Raw genomic sequence first — 18,568 nt, forward strand, 5'->3', positions numbered from 1 at the left:
GAGCACCAATTGAGTGCTTTTTGACTATTTTCGTTCGTTTTATTTTGTGTATAATTGTTTGCTTGCCGTCATTTTGTTCAAATCAATGATAAATGGGTTGTCTCCGTCTCTACAGCAATTATGAAAAAAGAAAGCAGTCAAAAATCAGCAGAACAATATATATAGCCACAAAGAGACAGATCCAACTGAAATAATACCAATACCAGGGATAACAAAACCCCATCTATATTTGTACCAGTAAAACCGAACTAAATAATATAGATTTATTATGCATGTTATTCTGTGTAAACTATTTTACAAATTAAAATATTAAAATACATTATATATAGGCCTAACTATTCAAATTATACTCTTATAATTAAAATATTAAAATATAAAATTGAGAATAGAAATGAGGAATGTGTCAACGAGACAAAAACCCGACCACAGAGCAGAAAACAGCCGAAGGCCACTAATGGGTCTTCATTCTCAACATAGCTTGATTAGTTAATTTAAAAGTAGTAAATAAAGCCACAGTACATACTCTATTACTTTCGAAGTAGTTATATAATACGTTAACGTTTTGCTATATGTGAAAAAGTTGTTCAAATAAAAGTAAAATTAAACATTCAATTTGCCATTGGGACCGTTTAAAAAAAACATAATTGTTGCTTTTCAGAGGTAATATTGGTTAAATCATACAATTATCTGCAATCTCTCTTTCAGTATATGTTACATCGTGTTCATATTATAGTTTAATTTCTTGTTTTTCAATTGCCATGGCTATTTCCTTGTCTAAAGTACAATATTTCTGTTTTTTAGTATTAAAGTAATAAAGTGGTTCTTTAACCACAGCAGGATCGAATCCTTCTTTTTTCAGAGTTGCCTTTATTTGTTTGAATGTTGATGTAATATCTAACATGTGTGTAAATCGTAGAAATCTAGGTATAGCGTATGATTCTAGCTCGTTGATACACCGTTGTTCTATTTGGGAAATCATGTCTGCAGTAGGATGTTTCTTTCCGGATTCGAGTAAGTTGATTGTAGCCATTCCTGCTCTCCCTTCGGAACCTTAAATGCAAATAAATACATAATTAACTATAATAGATAAACAGTTTAAATTGTAACTGTTGAATCGATTATGAATAGTACTTATTTACAAATACCTTTGATAAGGGTTATATTCATAAAGTTAGAAAAGGAAAGCAAATGCGTTATAAACTTTTAAGTGAATGTCATATTAAAAAAACACATCTTATACTAAAATATAATTGCAAATTCTTGGAACAAATCTCTCCATGATTCGCATTTGAAATGTATTTATATATTCCGGATTGAGTACAGATGCGCATATTTGTAAATGGAAACGCTTAGTTGAAAATCAGATGAATCATTTTATATCGGGTTTTGCTTGTAATGTAATTTGTTTATTTTACTGTATTCAGTAGCAAACTTATAAGCCCTATATTGTTGGGATTATAACTGCAACTAAATAAAATTAGTATATTCTATTATTTTTAATTCACACAAATACAGTGCTGCATGCAATGACGTGTTTTGTGAGATGTAATTGTGGCCCAATAGATCCATTTTGTTTCACTTGATGTTATAATCTATATAGGACATTTGATACAGTTTGTACACGAGATATTTGAACTTGGGTCAAAACTAAAGGTAAACAAGTGATGCACTTAACAATGCTAAATATATTTCAGAATTCGATTTATTTGAAATGGGCTTTATAATTACCTGGAAACATTCTTGAATAAAAATTGAAGAGAAACTTATAAAAAGTCGAAATGAAAGACAACATATATGTCGAAAATTGACGAACAGACAAACACCAGTTCCTAAAGCACTATCAGAAAACCAATTACAAGACAGCACGAACATCGCAGCAAAATGGTGGTGAATATATTCAGTTCTTTTCTTAATTGACATGTGGAACAAATCGTGTTGTTCATTTTAATTAAAGATACATCGAAAGCCTAATGTAAAATCAGTTAATTTTTTAAAGTGAAATTCTTCGTTGAAAAATGCAAGTGCGTTCTTTGGTAAAACAACTTTATAATAATGAATATCATGTTTTTAACTTAGTGATAATCTACAGAACTATCAACGACAATAAATTTCAGTTTTCATCATATATAAGACCACTATACCTGGGACAAGAACTCCGTAGACACATGTATCTATTATAAATGGTAACTCTGTGATAATGTTAGCTACTTGTGTTGTTGAAACATTTTCACCTTTCCATCTAAAAAAAAGTAACGAAAAAACTAGACGTAAAGTTTGTATTCTAATAAAAAATTTTTAGTTATTGATCAGCATTAGAATTGTTATTTTCTAAAATTTTGAAATACATTGAAAAGTACGAAAAATGGAGAAAAAAAGTTTGGCCAAATATAATTATATGAAAAAAATAACCAATGATAAAATTGTAGTAAATAATACTGATAATGTAGCAAAAGAAGTATTTAAAACACTTAAGCACTTATTAAGAAATATATGATAATCATGACCCCCTTATGATTAATTACATTTTTTACCAAACTTTATCAATATCCGAAAATAATAATAAACATGTACTGATTTACCTATATGTATCTCCAAGCCTATCATAGAAATAACAATAATGGTTTTCGTCATGGTAAAACAGGTCTCCAGAATTTATGTAAACATCTCCTTTTTTAAAAACATCATGGATAAGTTTCCGTTTGGTTGCATCATCCCGGTTTTTATATCCTTCAAAAGGAGTTTGTTCACTGAGTGAACAAAGAAGAAGTCCAGGTTCATCTAAAATTATAACATTACTAAAACTTTACCAATTGTACAATAATAAATGTAATACTTATAGCGGGTTTAATTACTAGTACTTAGAATTTTTTTCTTATTCAAAACACTTATTCTGTTTATTAATATTAACCATGTACAGCTTGAAATTGACATTTGTGCGTATAAAGTATTTTCTTTTAGAAATGTACTGCTTTCTAGTATGTTCTTTTTGACCGGACTCGAATCGGTCTGTAATAAAATGGTTGTCGTTTGTTTCTGTATACCTATTTTTATTTAGTTCAATATTTTGTACAGACATTTAATTTTCTGTTTTGAATTGTTTTACCTTTTTGAATTTTGAGCCTTTATTACTGTCTTTACGATATGGGCTCACTTTGAAGGCCATATTGTGACCTGTAGTTGTTAATTTTCGGTCTCATGTGGAGAGTTGTCTCATTGGCAATCATAGTTTACCATATCTTCTTTTTTTATACATATTTTTTTAACAAAATAATTAAATATTTATTTCAATTATTGGCTTGTTACAATATCCTTCAGGAGTTTGTACTCCTCCTGATGTTCCCTGTTACATTCCACTAATCACTCAGGGCAGTAATAAATTCATATAAAATCAAATGTATATTAAATAATATCACTCAAAATGATTGTTCATGTGTTTTCTAATGGCTGATAAAACATTACTTTTAATTGTCAAACATGCTCTTCTATTGAACTCAAGACTACTTGAAAAACATTGACATTTTTTTTCTTTTTTATATATACATTGCACAATATTAATTTTTCAGATACATTGTTTCTAACATTGTTATTTGAAAACTGGTCCGAAGTACAGTCGCCTATACAAATACAAGACTGTCGGATTGTATGATTTTGTTTTATCAGGTTAAGCTTTTTGACTTAGTATCTGTAAGAATTCGTTGATCCGGTTTAATTGAAAACTACATATATTTTGCTTGTATCGGTATTTTCAAATTTCAAAATATAAAGGTTAGGAATTGCGGTAAAAAAAGACTCATATTTCGATGAAAACCGCCCAATTGAATGTCCCTGTCCTAATTCACGAATCTCTTTAGTGTTTGGTTTTAGAGTATATTATGAAACCGAACTGGTGTGGCACACAAAAACACAACCGAAAAAGCCTCTAGAAAATTTCTCTATTCAATTTTTTTTTGTGGACGATGTTTTCTCGAAAGATGTACAGACGGAAAACTGCATCAAATGACAAAGGGATATTTTCTGTTTTTTTTTAAGTATTTGGGTTACTTCTTTTGCTAAAAGTGGCAGCCAGATCGAGTCTGTACAGTTTAATTGAAGTCTCCACAAAAATTATATCCATATACCTACAAGGTGCAGCTGTAATGCATTGGCCTTTTTCATCACGTACAGGCTGGTCCATATCTGTGTCAAACTTGACAAATTTGGCCCGAAAGATTCGTTTCTAAACAAGAAAATCAAAAGATGCATCGATCATTATGACCTAGTTTAAAGCAGCATACCTCTCCGAAAAACAACTTATAGTATAGTATAGTGTGTTTGCTGTTTTTGTGTGCGACTGTTTTGTTAAGTGTATTTGGCTGGGGTCGATCAAGCCATTTTTGAAAGGGGGTTTCTTACCCAGGATAAAGAGGGGTTCTAACTATATGTTCCCATTCAAATGCATTGAACGTAATTAAAAAAGGAGATTTCCGACCCTCGGACCCTCCAACCCCTTGAGTCGACCAGCCACTCTTTGGAGTAGTCATTTCTTCTTCTACTTCTACTTTTTAGTGACCGCCTTCAACACGTTGAAGTTTATGTCACTTGTACTGCGCATTGCTTTGTGGAGACGTATATACAGTGAAATTTTTAAATTTTGTGATTAAAAACAAAAATTAATTATAACATTTTTACATAGTGGTAGTGCATATTTTTATTTTATTTATTTATATATTAAGATAAAACTATTTACACATGATGAATTTACTGACTGTAGGTGTAGGTTGATATGGCTGTTTTGAACGACTCTATAGAGTCGCTCATTACAATACTAAGAGCCGGCAATTTTTATATGTCAAGGTTTTTTGTTTTTTTTTGTCTTGATAGTTTTGTTCAAGTTGAATATGTTATTTTTAAGTCGTACAATTTTGATAACATTAATAAACTATAATGGATGATTATATTGATGTTTTATGAATGTTCAGTTGCAAATATTGAAATTCAGGACCTAAATTGAGGCAATACTAAATCAATAACTATTAGGTTGACCTACTGAGGCAATACTAAATCAATAACTATTAGGTTGACCTACTGTACAATAAATTTGACTAAATTCTTACGATCAATGGAGAAACTCTGCCAACTGAACCAACTGCGTTTTCAATATTTATGAATCCTACTGGCATCTCAGTTGCACCATAAAACTCTAGAATTTGTTCAATCTTAAACTTCTTTTGAAACAGTGTCCACACGTCTTTCCTTAGTCCATTTCCAAGCGCCACTCTTATCTTATGATTTGTATCATAATCGCCCTTCAATATATAATGTAAAAAATAAGTCAGAAGAGACAATGGAAGTAGTTTAGTCTCATTTTGAACATATATGCAGAACATAGACAATGGATTGAAAACTTATATATCAAAATACCAATGGGCTAAAAACATAAGTTGTAGAATGGAAGAATTCATGGCGAATATCCATCCATCAAAATAAAATATCAACAAAATAAAGTAAGAGAAAAATAAAATAGAATAAAGAAAAAACAACAACAAAATTCACAAAAAAAATTCTCTCGTCGATAGTTTTCTTTATCTTAAGTCAAGAATTTAAAAGAAAGAGGTATGAATGATTCAAGATCATTACGTTTCATGATATTTCTTGTTTCATAGTGTCTCTTGGACAATAATTCATATATTCTTGGTCTAAAATTGAGAATGGAAATGGGGAATGTGTCAAAGGGACAACAACCCAACCATAGAGCAGACCTTTTTAGAGGTAAACATTTGCTGTTGTCGTGAAAATGCCTAATTTTTCAAATTCGTATGCCAATATTCTCCTTTTCTTTGGTACTTTCTGTAGAAAATCGGTGTTGGAAGAAATTTCTTCTCTGGTAATTGGAATAAATTGACAAAATCACACCATTAATATGACAATTTTATTGGGTACATTGAGTCAAAATCACATTTCAAACTTTTAACATCAGGTATATCACAGTTAAGGGAAGAAACGGCTACCTATAAATTAATGAAATTCAAAGTTTAAAGAAAACCCGGTTTACTACATTTTTACCTCTAAAAAGGACATTTTTGGATTTTCCCTTTTGAATCTCTACGAAGAGTTTTAACATGTTCATGAATGGACATTTTAAGGCTATTTTCTGTTCTTATTTCATACATACCTTTGGTGAGTTGGCCAAATATCGACACATTTCACCCACATAATGAATCATAGTTACGTTGTTACGATGGCATTCTTCAAAGAATTTACTGGCAGAAAATCGTTCCGCCAGAACCATGGTCACTCCTTCATTGGATATAAAAGAGCAAACGTTACTTAGCGTACAAATCAAAACTCAGGCAATATAGGTCGTTTTATTATTTTTAGTTAGACTGTTTTAAGTATCTTATCCTTTTAACTTTTCTTAAATATTTTGTATCTTTGTAATTTTTTCGCCGGTCGTGCTTTTAAATAAAGTGCACTGATGGCGAACTTTTATTCTTTGACTTTATTTTTCAAGTCATAAAAAAGACTACAATGCCCATCTTATTTCAATATTGCGTTTTTTATCAAGTTGCTGTTATTTCCACTATATTACATCAATTTGAAACGGAATCCGTGTTGTCTGATACAATCATAGTTATTTTTGTTGAGAGACTGTATAGGACATACAATTGCTCTTCCTACAAAATATGTAGATTCCAATTGCATAATTTTCTATTTCAAAAGGTACAAAATTAATGTAACACAAAGTCATACTTAATTTTACTATTTGTACTTTTATGTATCAATTTCAGTTCTCTATTAGTAAAAGTTATATTTAAAAAAAAATCTTATTATCTTTATTGAAAAGAAATGTTTAAAAAAGTATTAATGAATTTTTAAACGTTCATTTTATTATAAAAACAAAAGACAGGAAGTATACTTTTGTAGATATTATCCTATCCTGGTTCCCGGTACTAGTATGTTCAAGGTACGTATTAGCTATTAGCCATACTCTCTCACGTATTGGTGTATGTGTAACATACTGAATATTGCGATCGGGAACCAGTCTAATATTCTCCAATCTTTCCTGTAACAGTTGATGACGTCTTTTGAGCATCTACCTGCACACATTTTACCTGTAGCGTACAGACTTGAATCTCACACACATCAAAATGAGACAAAAACTAAATTATATATAATGTGTCCATACCATTTCTCCGCGATGTCCCAATGCCTATTAGACATCCAGCTGAATGATATAAAGGAAGACATTCGTACAATATATCATCTGGTGTCACATGACAATAGGTGTATACAAACCCACCAATCATACACTTTGTATGGGTAACGATAGCAGGTTTTGGTAAGCCTTTGGAAGAAAAAAATAAAACAATAAAATAAACAACAGATTTTCTCATCAATTTGTGATACAGTACAAGCAAACATAGTTAAATAATAATTTAAAAAACTAACATTGCTTCCATTTGCTCAATCTTACAATGTTACGCCTCTGTAAATACGCCTCACACCAATGAATGAAAGAAAACGCATATTTTAATAAAACTGATACAATAAGAAAAGTGTGTATTATTTACCTCATATTACAGTTTGAAATAGCTTACCAAACCGAGGTAAATCTAGTATTGAAATTCTTTTACAGTAAAATGCATTGCGTGTGTAAATAGAGGTAATATGTTTCAACGGGTTAGCTTGCAATCTGTCTGTAGGACTAGATTTCTCATAAAGGAGGGTACTAGTATACCTAACCTAATAATGACTTTACGGTTCAGCTAGCCAGCAAGCTAAAACTTTACCTACGCACTCAATGCATTTAGCTGTAACTATTCAGAAAATGTTTTACCTGTTGTACCCGAGGTAAATATCAAACAATTTGTAGACTTCATAGTGATACTCGACCTCTTGTCACGTGGTATTCTTTGATCAGCTGCTGCTTTAAGATCGTCTGCTAAGCTTTTAAACCTAGACGGTATACTCCTGTTTTGAGCTTCTAAGGTGTAAAATTCTATGTCTTTTAAGTCATTGGCAATATCGTCTATAGCCTGGTATAAATCTATACCTATATAGATAGAAAAAACATATATGATGTATCATTATTTCAGATTGTTTACATAATATTGTTGAAAATTTTCCGACTGTCTGTTGCTGCTTCCAATTTAAAATAAACCTCTGTTATATGTGTGGTCACTATACTACTAAGTGTTTTAATAAAACATCAATAACGATCCTATATCCACAATAAGGGAAGAGGTGGAGTTGAGCGCTTACCAATGTGTTAACCCCGTGACATTCTTAATGAGCCAATATTTCAATAGTTGTTGGTTGCACGAACTTTTACATGTAGTTTGCTATATTTTGTTTTCGTTTATATTTGATTTAGCGTTAATCATACCGTTGATATTCACTTTTTTAAAAACAGTTTCACTTTTTGTAAGTTACAGCTGTAGTTGTGATATTTAACGTCCTATAAAACAACCTAATGTTTTTAAAATAAGTCGGATGGATTTTTCTCATCTTGTCCACATATCATTTTATGGACGTACGATGACCTGTACTTATGGTTTACATTATCGATTAAGGATACAAATACTTTGGTCTCTGATGGATATTTGTCGCATTGGCTATCATATCAGAACCCGCACCTTCTTGTTTTCATATTGCGCAATTTTTTTTCAGTGACTAAGTTTACATGAATCTTATTTATTATGTAATACGTTTCAGTGATACATAAATCCAGCAATGATAGATGGTTGTAAATTTTTCATCGTTGACATATTTCTCCTTGCATTTTGTAATTATAATATCAAAATCTTAATATAAATGTAATGGTCAAACCTATGCTATAGACCAAGATGTATGCGTCAAATTTGAATTGTATAGACTGTATTTTTGAATTGCAAATGTATCAACTTTACCACTATTCATAAAGATGGCCTTTGCGCCACTGATTGATAAGCTGTGGAGTAATGTCTTTTTCCTCTGATGAAAATTAATGAAAGCAACTTCCACTCCAATTTTCTCAAAACCTAAAAGTACATTGTCTAGCAAAATATATGATTCAGAGTACTGCTTCTAAGTTTATTCAACATGAATGTATCAGCAAATTGGTGACTACATTTACTACTATGATCTGGAAGAACTAATTATCCGATAATTTATTGACTAAAATGCATATAAACTTTGACCTACTATCATGGTTTACTTTTACAAATTGTGACAATTTGATGGAGAGTTGTCTCATTGGCACTCATACCACATCTTCTTAATATATTTATATACGGACCAATCAACTGAACTTATTTTATTTCACATCTATGAAAAAAAACCTTTGTTATTCCACTGATCGAATACCACGTGTTGTCCTCTAACGTATTTTATTTTGATCCGTTGCTGTCTGATCATTCCATTTATCCCTATATTACAATATTCTGACATCCATATCATACATTTAGTACTGATTTAATTATCGAATGGATATGAAATATGTACGTCAGTCTTTAGTTACATTTTTGTAAAATTTTGAAAACATGTTTTTCTTATTCTTATGAAAATACCTGTTCAATATCAGAAATACATTTTTTTTTTATTAAAGTTATTTTTCAGCCGCTTCTGTAGGTTGTACAATGTAGTTACATGTACAATGTACTTGTAGAGACTACAATAAGTCAAGCATGTAAGACTGTCATGTTTTATGGATTTACCCTTTTTGATTTTGTCTTGGAGTTAGGTGCTTTAGTATACACCTTTTTACCACGTATATAAACTTACCAAACCAGGTCCAAACAAATGCCGGTTCATTGTACATCAGCATTGCTACAGTATCACCTTGTTTTATACCTAATCCTAATGCTACATTGGCCAATTTGTTTGCCATTTTATCCACTTCCATGAAACTGTACGACACGCCTTTGTAGATGATCATGGGCTTCGTAGTAAACTTATCGGCTGTTTTCTCAAAGACATCGATTGGCAGAATATTTTTTCTCTTGCATGTCGCAAGATCCTTTCCGAGTCCTATGACCACTTTTAGAAATTTGAAATCACTACGCAACCATGGTAATTTAAATTTTACTAACAGATATAAACCACCTATTGCACCAGCTACTGTCGCTAATATCATAAACATTCTATAAAAAGAAAAATATTATTTTAAAATAAACTAAAATGATAAGCAAGTCAGACTGAGTGTTCAATAAATTTGTTACTAATGAACGACATATTTTAGATTAGACCAGTCATTATATCAAATTGAATAGATGAACAGTATGATTACCGCGGAGTGTGCACACAGAATGTGTTTAGACTCATTTTCATCCAGAACGTATACGTTTGAGATCAAATATAGTGGGAAGTCAAAAAGTAACGGAATTAAACCTTTTCAAGAATGCAATATCAACTATTATTGCGTAGCAATATAATATTTCCCAAAGAAAGTAACCAAAAGTTAGCGTGCAATAAATTCCAATATTGCGCTTATCCAGTCTAGTGCAATACATTTTCAAAATTTAGGACGTCATCAACGACAAAATCTTACTTTAAACCAATTTTTACTTTAAAATATTATATTGCTATACAATAAAAGGGTTATTGCATGAATATTGGTTAACTGACGGTATTTCGTTATAAAATTTAACAATATACTACTGTAACAGCATGACTGGAGAGTGTTTCATACTTTGCTTTAAACTGAAAGGATAGTTTCTACTGCAATAGAATATCAAACATTTTTCTAATAATGTTATGTTAAAAATAGTTTTTCAATATTAAATATACACCTTAAGAAAAATGAAATCTTAACAGCTATTAAAGAAATTATTTACATGTATATTTGACTTGTGTTTACGTATTTTAAAAGAAATGGACGACTACTTCTAGCAATAATCAGATATGTCCTACTAGAGAATTCTGAACAAGTACTTAAATATTAGGCGATTTTTTTTCTGGCCAAAGGTTTCAAGTCTCTAATTACAAACACATCCAATATTATCATATGTGTGCCTGCTGTGACTTTTCTACTTGTGACATTTGTAGTATACAAGTCAAAATATTTGAAATGATTGAGATTTAACCTAAACTGACACCAGAGAACTTTTTTCAAAAGTCCGACTTTCATATATTATCAGCCCCAAAAGTGACTGGGAAATGGGGTCCCTTTGGTGTTCTTTCGACCGGCAGTAGAACACTTGCCAAATCTGGACATTCGTGTATCTACGTGGGATGTACAAGTACGCAGCCACATCCGGTCAGAATGGAAGTTGAACCGACATCTCGTAAGGAGAGTGTGCCACGCTCTCTGCAAGTTACAATCCTTTGTAACAACCATTTGATTGGTCCATAAGTGGCATGTTTGGAGGTAACATATCTGTTCATAACCAATTTACACTCATTTTCAAGTGGTAGTCTGAATCCCCCGACCTCCATCCCGGCCATTTTCTGTAATAGTACCTACATTTTGTATTAATTTTAATTTGTTCTCGCGCCGAATATGCATGAACTATTTGCCACTGGACTTTCAAAAAAATAATCTGATTCAATAATTATTATACAAAGGAGTAGGTCCGGTAAGGGCCGATTTTGGCCTCAAATTTCAAGTACATCTAACGAAAGATTTTAGACACTTTTTTAAGTGTCTATTTCAATTGATTCAACTAGTGTAAATGAAAGATTTTGACTGATTTAGTCATTAAAACGCTCTAATTCAAGCTTGAATATGAAAAATCTATCAAATATGTCAAAACACGTCACTTTTCAGATGGTTTTTGTCAAAAATGAAAGTGGCCGCATCCGTGTTCATCCTTAACCTTTATATATATTATGTATTATCATAGAATACAACTTACATTTCAATATTATGAATGAACACGAATGCGACCACTTTCATTTAAGACAGAAACCTTTTAAAATTTAACTAAAGTGCTAAAATTTTGAAGATTTCAGTAATTTAGCATGACTTAATGATGCTAGTACCCGATATATGTGCATTGTTTTGTCAAAAACAGCCCATATCTATGTAGCAGAAGCATTCTACTTTCCAATAAATAGCTGAAAGATTACGTTTTAATAATTTTGTAAAACTGCTATATTTTGGGGCCAAAAAGGGGTCTTACTGAACCTACTCCTTTATACTTCAAATTACGACAGGGTGAACACTTTGTTGCTATTGACATGTATTAACCTCAAAATATAAGTAACTATACTGATCACTTCACATACCACACATTCTATAATTTCTTTAGATCTACTAGATATGAATTCTTGACCTTACTACTGTACACCACTTATACCCAGGATGTTTATTACAACAAAATAACGCCCACTATTTAGGACGGGGATTTGTTAATGTTAAACCCATATAAACCTGCTTTATATTTGATGGACTCATATTGACTATAGAACCATATTTTAAACGTGTTATTTGACATAGTGACAGTCCACAGGCAAAAATATAACTCTACTCGGACACATTTTTAAGTACCTACAAACAGAAGAACTATGTCAATTGGACCTGCTTTGATACTATAACTGCCCTTGAATTGTCAGTATATACAAAATTTTGGTTCGCTTTGGAGATTCCGTATATCGTCAAGTTATTGGAATTCCAATGGGGACTAACTGTGCACCACCAAATGCGGACCTGTTTCTGTATTGTGATGAACAGTTACTACAATTTATGATTAAAATCAACAAAGACCCTTCGACACAACATCTTATGAACAAATTAAATAATACTTTTAGATATTTGGATGAAATATTGGCTCTCAATAATGACAACTTCAGTATGTAGACTAAAGAGATATATCCCGTTGAACTGCTAATACTAACAATGAACACTGCCCAATCCTGGATCATGATAGCTGTATCTTCAAAGGGAAGCTTAATATCAAAATTAATGATAAAAGAGATGATATTTCATTTCCTATTGTTAATTGTTCATTTTAAGATGGTGACGTTCCCTTGTCATCATCTTTCAGTGTTTATATATCCCAACTTGTTCAATTCGCTCGTGTTTGTAACAACGTATTTGACTTTAACGAAAGAAACCTACATGTATGCATCACTGAAAAATTATTACACCATGGTTTTCGATCATAAAATATTCAAAACATTTACTAAATTTTATCATCGGTACAATGACACCATTCGTAAATATAAGTCAACAAGAGTTGAAATCTCACAAAACATGTTTTATCCCGCTGCATATTTTTTCGCCTGTCCCACGCCAGGAGCCTCATGCATGTGTAAGTTTTATATGATTTTTACTTTTGGTTTCATTTATATGATTTGGAGTTAAGTATTCATAGTGCATTATCCCTGAACTATTTCACTTCTTTAGTTTAGAGGCCAGCTGTGAGATTTTCTCGCGGTGTTGAAGACCCATTGGTAGTCTTCGGCTGTTTTCTGCTGTTTAGTCGGATTGTTGTCTCTTTAAAACATTCCACATTTCTATTCTCAATTCTATTAGTCTATAGGACAAAACTATCGTGGGCATACTTACACAGAATACAAAAATAAACTAATATAAAAGTATCAATGTATAGATGCATCATGAACATGTAAAATGAACACCCAAGTTCAGTAGTTTTGTTGACAATATTAATAATAACATTTTTAACACAACTTCATACTGTAATTGAAATGAGTATTGTAATTTTATAATACATCATTTTATATCGAATTTTGTGTAAAAAATGTTGGTTAATCCTTATTTTCTATTAAAAATGCAATGAAACATTTCAAAGTATTGCTTTTGTAAAACTCCCCCCCCCCCTTTGAATTACTATTATGTTCAAAATGGAAGGCCACTTTTATTTTGTATTTCTACTGTATTGATATTGTTGCTCTTTGAATAGTTCGTAATAAACAGGCCTACATAAGGGGTCATTAACCTTTGACACACAACAGTCGAATTATAAATCACTCAATCTCTCTATGATTGTAAACAGATCGGTCTTTTTTAAAATTTCAGGTAAAAGATACAGTGGCACTTGACTTGGTTTTAATTAATAACAAAAGAAATTTAATATTTAAAATCATCAATCAAAACACAATACTGTGGCGAATCCAGATAGGAGGATTCAGGGGGTAGGAACCCCCCTTTTTGGACGATCGATGGGAACGCAACCTTTCAGTCCTGTGTATGGAACCCTCCATTTAGAAATAGCTGGATTCGCCCCTGCATAATTATTGTTGTTCTATGCACGCCATATATAAACGCACTTACCTGTGTATAAATTTGATAGAATTTTATGTACTGGTCTAAACACAAACATCCGTTCTTTATTTATAACCTATTTGTAGCAATTAGGCCGTGACAAAATAATATTGACAAAATAATATTCAACAAAATACGTATATCTACGTCACTTAAAGTGTAACGCAGTGTTTAAAAAACATGAACAAATTAAACCTTCATTGCAGAAAAAAATCATACAACTTTACAAAAAAAAAAATAAGAATTGCAAAGACTTACTATTTTCTGGATGCGACGTGAGTTAAAGTACAAGTATCGAATCTTAAATATTGCAAATTATAAAGAGAATGATTAATTTAATTTTTATTATATTCCTCCTACACGGAGAAAGAATTTTAAGTATAAAATACAACTCTATAAATAACACCAAATAAATACTTTACTTAATTCATTAAATATTTTTACATTTGAACAAGTGTGGACACAGATTAGTGTGGATAGTATGTTTGAATGTTTGACAGTGTTTTCTGATAAAAAAGATTTCTCTGGTTACATTTGAATAATGCACATGTTGAAACTGCTACATGGAAAACAGAAATTAAACTTTTGCATTTAGGTTGATTGATTGTTGTTTGCTTTACGTCGCATTTGCACTGAAAGGCTATATCGTGGCGAGAGCTAATTCGAATATTATCACAATTTGAGGTATCATATCTTTAAAATCAGACAAAAGGTCTTTCAATAAACTAAAATTCTAGACTAAAGCAAATTAATTATTTACAAATAAAGTTTAAGACATTTTTTGTCACTATTTTTCACAATTTACAATTCACGCATAATCTGCGTTCTCTGGGATTGGAATTTGGCCTTAAATGCACAATTAAGTAATCTATTAAATACAAGATCTAAGAATGATTAAAAAAATCCCCTGCCCATTGAATGATTGACTTAAAGGGATACTTTTTTGCTTCAGATATGTTTTTGTAGATATTGGTTTGTTTACTTTCAACAATATTTATTGCTAGTCAAATTTGTATTTTTCATAATGTACCTTTATAAATGATCTTTATTATTTTAAATGCTTGCTAAACACCCAAACTCTTCATTGTGGTACTTCTGTTAATCATATTTGAAAACGAAAAGCATAAAGTTTGATTAAAAAAGTAGAACAAATAAAAAAGTTTGAAACGTGTCATATTTGAACGTCGTTAAACGTCTTTCCTCAGGATTCACCATGGTTGTAAAAAAGTACATCTTTATACTTATTATATACTAAGTTTAACATAAGAGATCCCTGTTATTTCGATCACTGAATGGAAAACTAATACAGTTAAAAAGACGCACGAAAGAATTCGATCAAGAAAAACACAAAAATAGTATACACGAAATTCGGTGAAACTTGTATTGAGCAATATACAATCACTTATAATAGAAGTTATGGAGATAAAAGAAATTACTTCTGGGTTCTAGATGAGGTGCGAGAAAGGGTGTTTTTTAAACACTAGAATTGACTTATTACCAAAATTTCGTTAACATAGGAAATACCAACGACACTTGGCTGAATCATATAAAATAAAATTAATAATATATTTATAATTAATAATACCTAAATTGTTTTTCTAAATGAACTTCACAGTACATGGATTTTTTATTATAAGGAAACACATTTCTCTTACCATGATAGCCTTATTATATTAATCGCCGATTGTTTTGTCGATACAGTTCTCCTTTATTTTCGTCCGTGATTTGTTTGACACTCACCAGAAAGATATATTGGAAGTTTCGTTGATGAAATTTTATTGATGAAAATAATATTTTTTCTCATAAAAAAATAATCTTTCTATATGATCCTGTACAAGCAAATATATTTGAATTGTATCCCTTTATCCAGCTTTTTACTAGTCACACATATTCATGATATTAAATTGAGAAGATGTGGTATGAAAGCCAAAACACAACCATTCTCTGGACGTCCTTCAACAAGGAACACAATCAATACCATGTAGTAAGCAATAATAGGACGCGAAATGACAAAATGTAAAATGATTCGAGCGAAAAAACTAAGTCCATGATTTATGTACAAAACAATGAATGAAAAAATAAACAAAATAACACCAACCAACGACACCCACTGATTACAGGCTTCTGACTTTCGACAGGGTGTGTCCACATGTTTTCCGGAAGTGCTCACCTAAAGTTGATGTTTTTTACTTTTCGTTGTCAACGTTGATACAAGCTACTGAAATGAATCTATATGGGAAGAATTCCAATGGAGTTTAAATTAAGACTCTTTATGAGCAGCTCTTTTCCATACATAAAACTCCCTTAAAATTTGATTGATTTTCAAATTGTTGTTTGTGCAGAAATAACACTCATTACTTGCTGATGAGGTGTAAAACACACCATTTTAAGTAGCAACTTGAAAAAGTATATAAAAAAATCCCCTAAAGAACTATGAAATACTATCATGAAAAATGCCATGTTTTATTTTTAAATGAAGGTTAATTTCAGTATGACGCGAGATTGCTGTTAGCAAATCAAAATAATGTATAATAATGAACAACACATGTTTTAGTATGTAAGCTTTTATTTTACTGTTAGTTTTGATATACAATATGTTTTATTTGTGTTATCCAATATTTCATGGTATACGCAATGTTTTATATGTATATTGGCATGTATAATGTTATACAAGTGGTGAGACATTATAAAATATTGAATCTGTAATTATATATGTAAATGAAAATTATACTTTATAAATTTTGTGAATCAGAAGAGCTTTTGCTTGATTTACATTCATCAGAAACGCTACACAAAATCAACAGTAGTATACAAGTCATAACCCGATTGAGAGAACACTAATTAGTGTTACAAACTTAAACCGAGGGAAACACATAAAATTTAACAGAAAAACAAACACTGAAGTGCAACAAAAACTCCAACATACAAAGAACAGAACTATTTGATAACAACAGTCATATTCCTGACTTAGTACAGGAAAGTTTATGGTTAAAGGGTTTTATGGCTAGCCCAACATCCCGCTTATATGTAAATGTTAAAGAATATCGATAAACTGACAACAACACTGTTAGTTTTTTCCCTTAGAATTGTTTTACATTTGTTATTTCGGAGCCTTTTATAGCTTACTTCGCGGTATGGGCTTTGCTCATTGTTGAAGGCCATACGGTAACTTATAGTTGTTAATTTCTGTGTCATTTGGTCTCTTGTGGAGTGTTGTCTCATTGACAATCTTATCACATCTGTTTTTTTTTATATCAAAATTTGTCATTGTTTATATATTCTAACGAGGAATTCAAGTATATGTTATAAAGCATGCCAGTACCAGAACACTTACTACATACTGAGCTGATGAAAACAGTCCACCAGGCCTTGAAGTCATAAAATTTTCTAGTCTGTTATTTGTACTCATACTCCAATATCAACCAATCAAAAGTGCTGCATTTCATGCTTCGAACATGATTTTTGTGATCCGAGCACTGAGCCAAGTGTTATGAAAAGCGAGATAAGAGCATAAAGAAATAATAGATGCCTACAGTATTTCAATCTCATACTCTGGAAGTTGATCACAAAAAGGAGAAGGTCCGGTAAGGGCTAGTTTTGGCCTATTACTCGAAGGACATCAAATGTACGATTTTTAACATTTTTTAAATAATTAAGTGTCAACCTCAGTCGACTAATAAGTATATGTAACAGATTTGTACTGATCTGGTCATTACAGACGTTTCAAGCTTAATTATGAAAAATATATCAAATATGCCATAAAGCGTCTCTTTTCAGATTGTTTTGTCTAAACTGTTGGTATTCGCATTCGTGTTCAGTCCTTTATTATCATCATATACAACATATATTTAAATGCGGCCACTTCCATTTTGGACAAAAACTGTCTTAAAATTAACACAAATGAATGCTTAAATTGTGAAGACTTCAGTTATACTAAATTGTTATATGAATTTACAATAAATAGCTAAAAAATACTTTTTAACAAATTGGTAAAAATGCTATAATTTGAAGCTAAAAGGGGTCTTATCGGGCCTACTCATTTCACAAAGACTATCGAAAATATGCTGTTGATCATTCCCAACAGGACAACACATTAAGATTCGAGTTGTGTCAACCATTGATCGTGACCTAGGATAGGATGAATTACAAAAAAACAGGGCTAAATGACATGTTTTAGTGTTGAACCTATATGCAATGATCATCATAAATACCTGGATTGAAATTTTGTATCTGCGCCAGACGCGCGTTTCGTCTACAAAAGACTCATCAGTGACGAGTGTCGTTTAAATATCTGCAGTATATTGTTGAATATATCTTTTAAATAATGTTTCGTTTGATCTTTATTAAGCTTCGCAAATAACTGCCATTCATCAAAGTTCTAGG

General features: G+C 31.2%; 1 protein-coding gene across 1 annotated transcript; it reads right to left on the reverse strand.

The window, feature by feature from the left end:
• Window positions 1-249: 249 nt before the first annotated feature.
• LOC139485338 (long-chain fatty acid transport protein 2-like) lies at window positions 250-14,368 on the reverse strand. The gene is made up of 11 exons (XM_071269755.1): window positions 14,195-14,368; window positions 9,742-10,100; window positions 8,889-8,999; window positions 7,817-8,032; window positions 7,166-7,324; window positions 6,152-6,276; window positions 5,094-5,285; window positions 4,123-4,216; window positions 2,580-2,778; window positions 2,142-2,239; window positions 250-1,050 (listed from the first exon to the last, which is right to left on the reverse strand). Exons 2-11 carry the CDS (start codon window positions 10,097-10,099, stop codon window positions 728-730), a joined length of 1,875 nt encoding a protein of 624 aa, XP_071125856.1. The 5' UTR covers window position 10,100; window positions 14,195-14,368; the 3' UTR covers window positions 250-727.
• Between the last annotated feature and the right edge of the window lie 4,200 nt (window positions 14,369-18,568).

This window comes from Mytilus edulis, chromosome 8 (genome assembly GCF_963676685.1).
Source record: "Mytilus edulis chromosome 8, xbMytEdul2.2, whole genome shotgun sequence".
Taxonomy (NCBI): Eukaryota; Metazoa; Mollusca; class Bivalvia; order Mytilida; family Mytilidae; genus Mytilus; species Mytilus edulis.

What these genes read in the sequence shown, in the direction of transcription:
- LOC139485338 (XM_071269755.1), bottom strand. Translation starts at nt 10,099, where the DNA reads ATGTTTATGATATTAGCGACAGTAGCTGGTGCAATAGGTGGTTTATAT. An exon ending in ATTTACCTCGGGTACAACAG is followed by an intron (nt 7,325 to 7,816) that starts GTAAAACATTTT and finishes TTTCTTCCAAAG; the next exon opens with GCTTACCAAAACCTGCTATC. An exon ending in ATTTGGCCAACTCACCAAAG is followed by an intron (nt 5,286 to 6,151) that starts GTATGTATGAAA and finishes TATATATTGAAG; the next exon opens with GGCGATTATGATACAAATCA.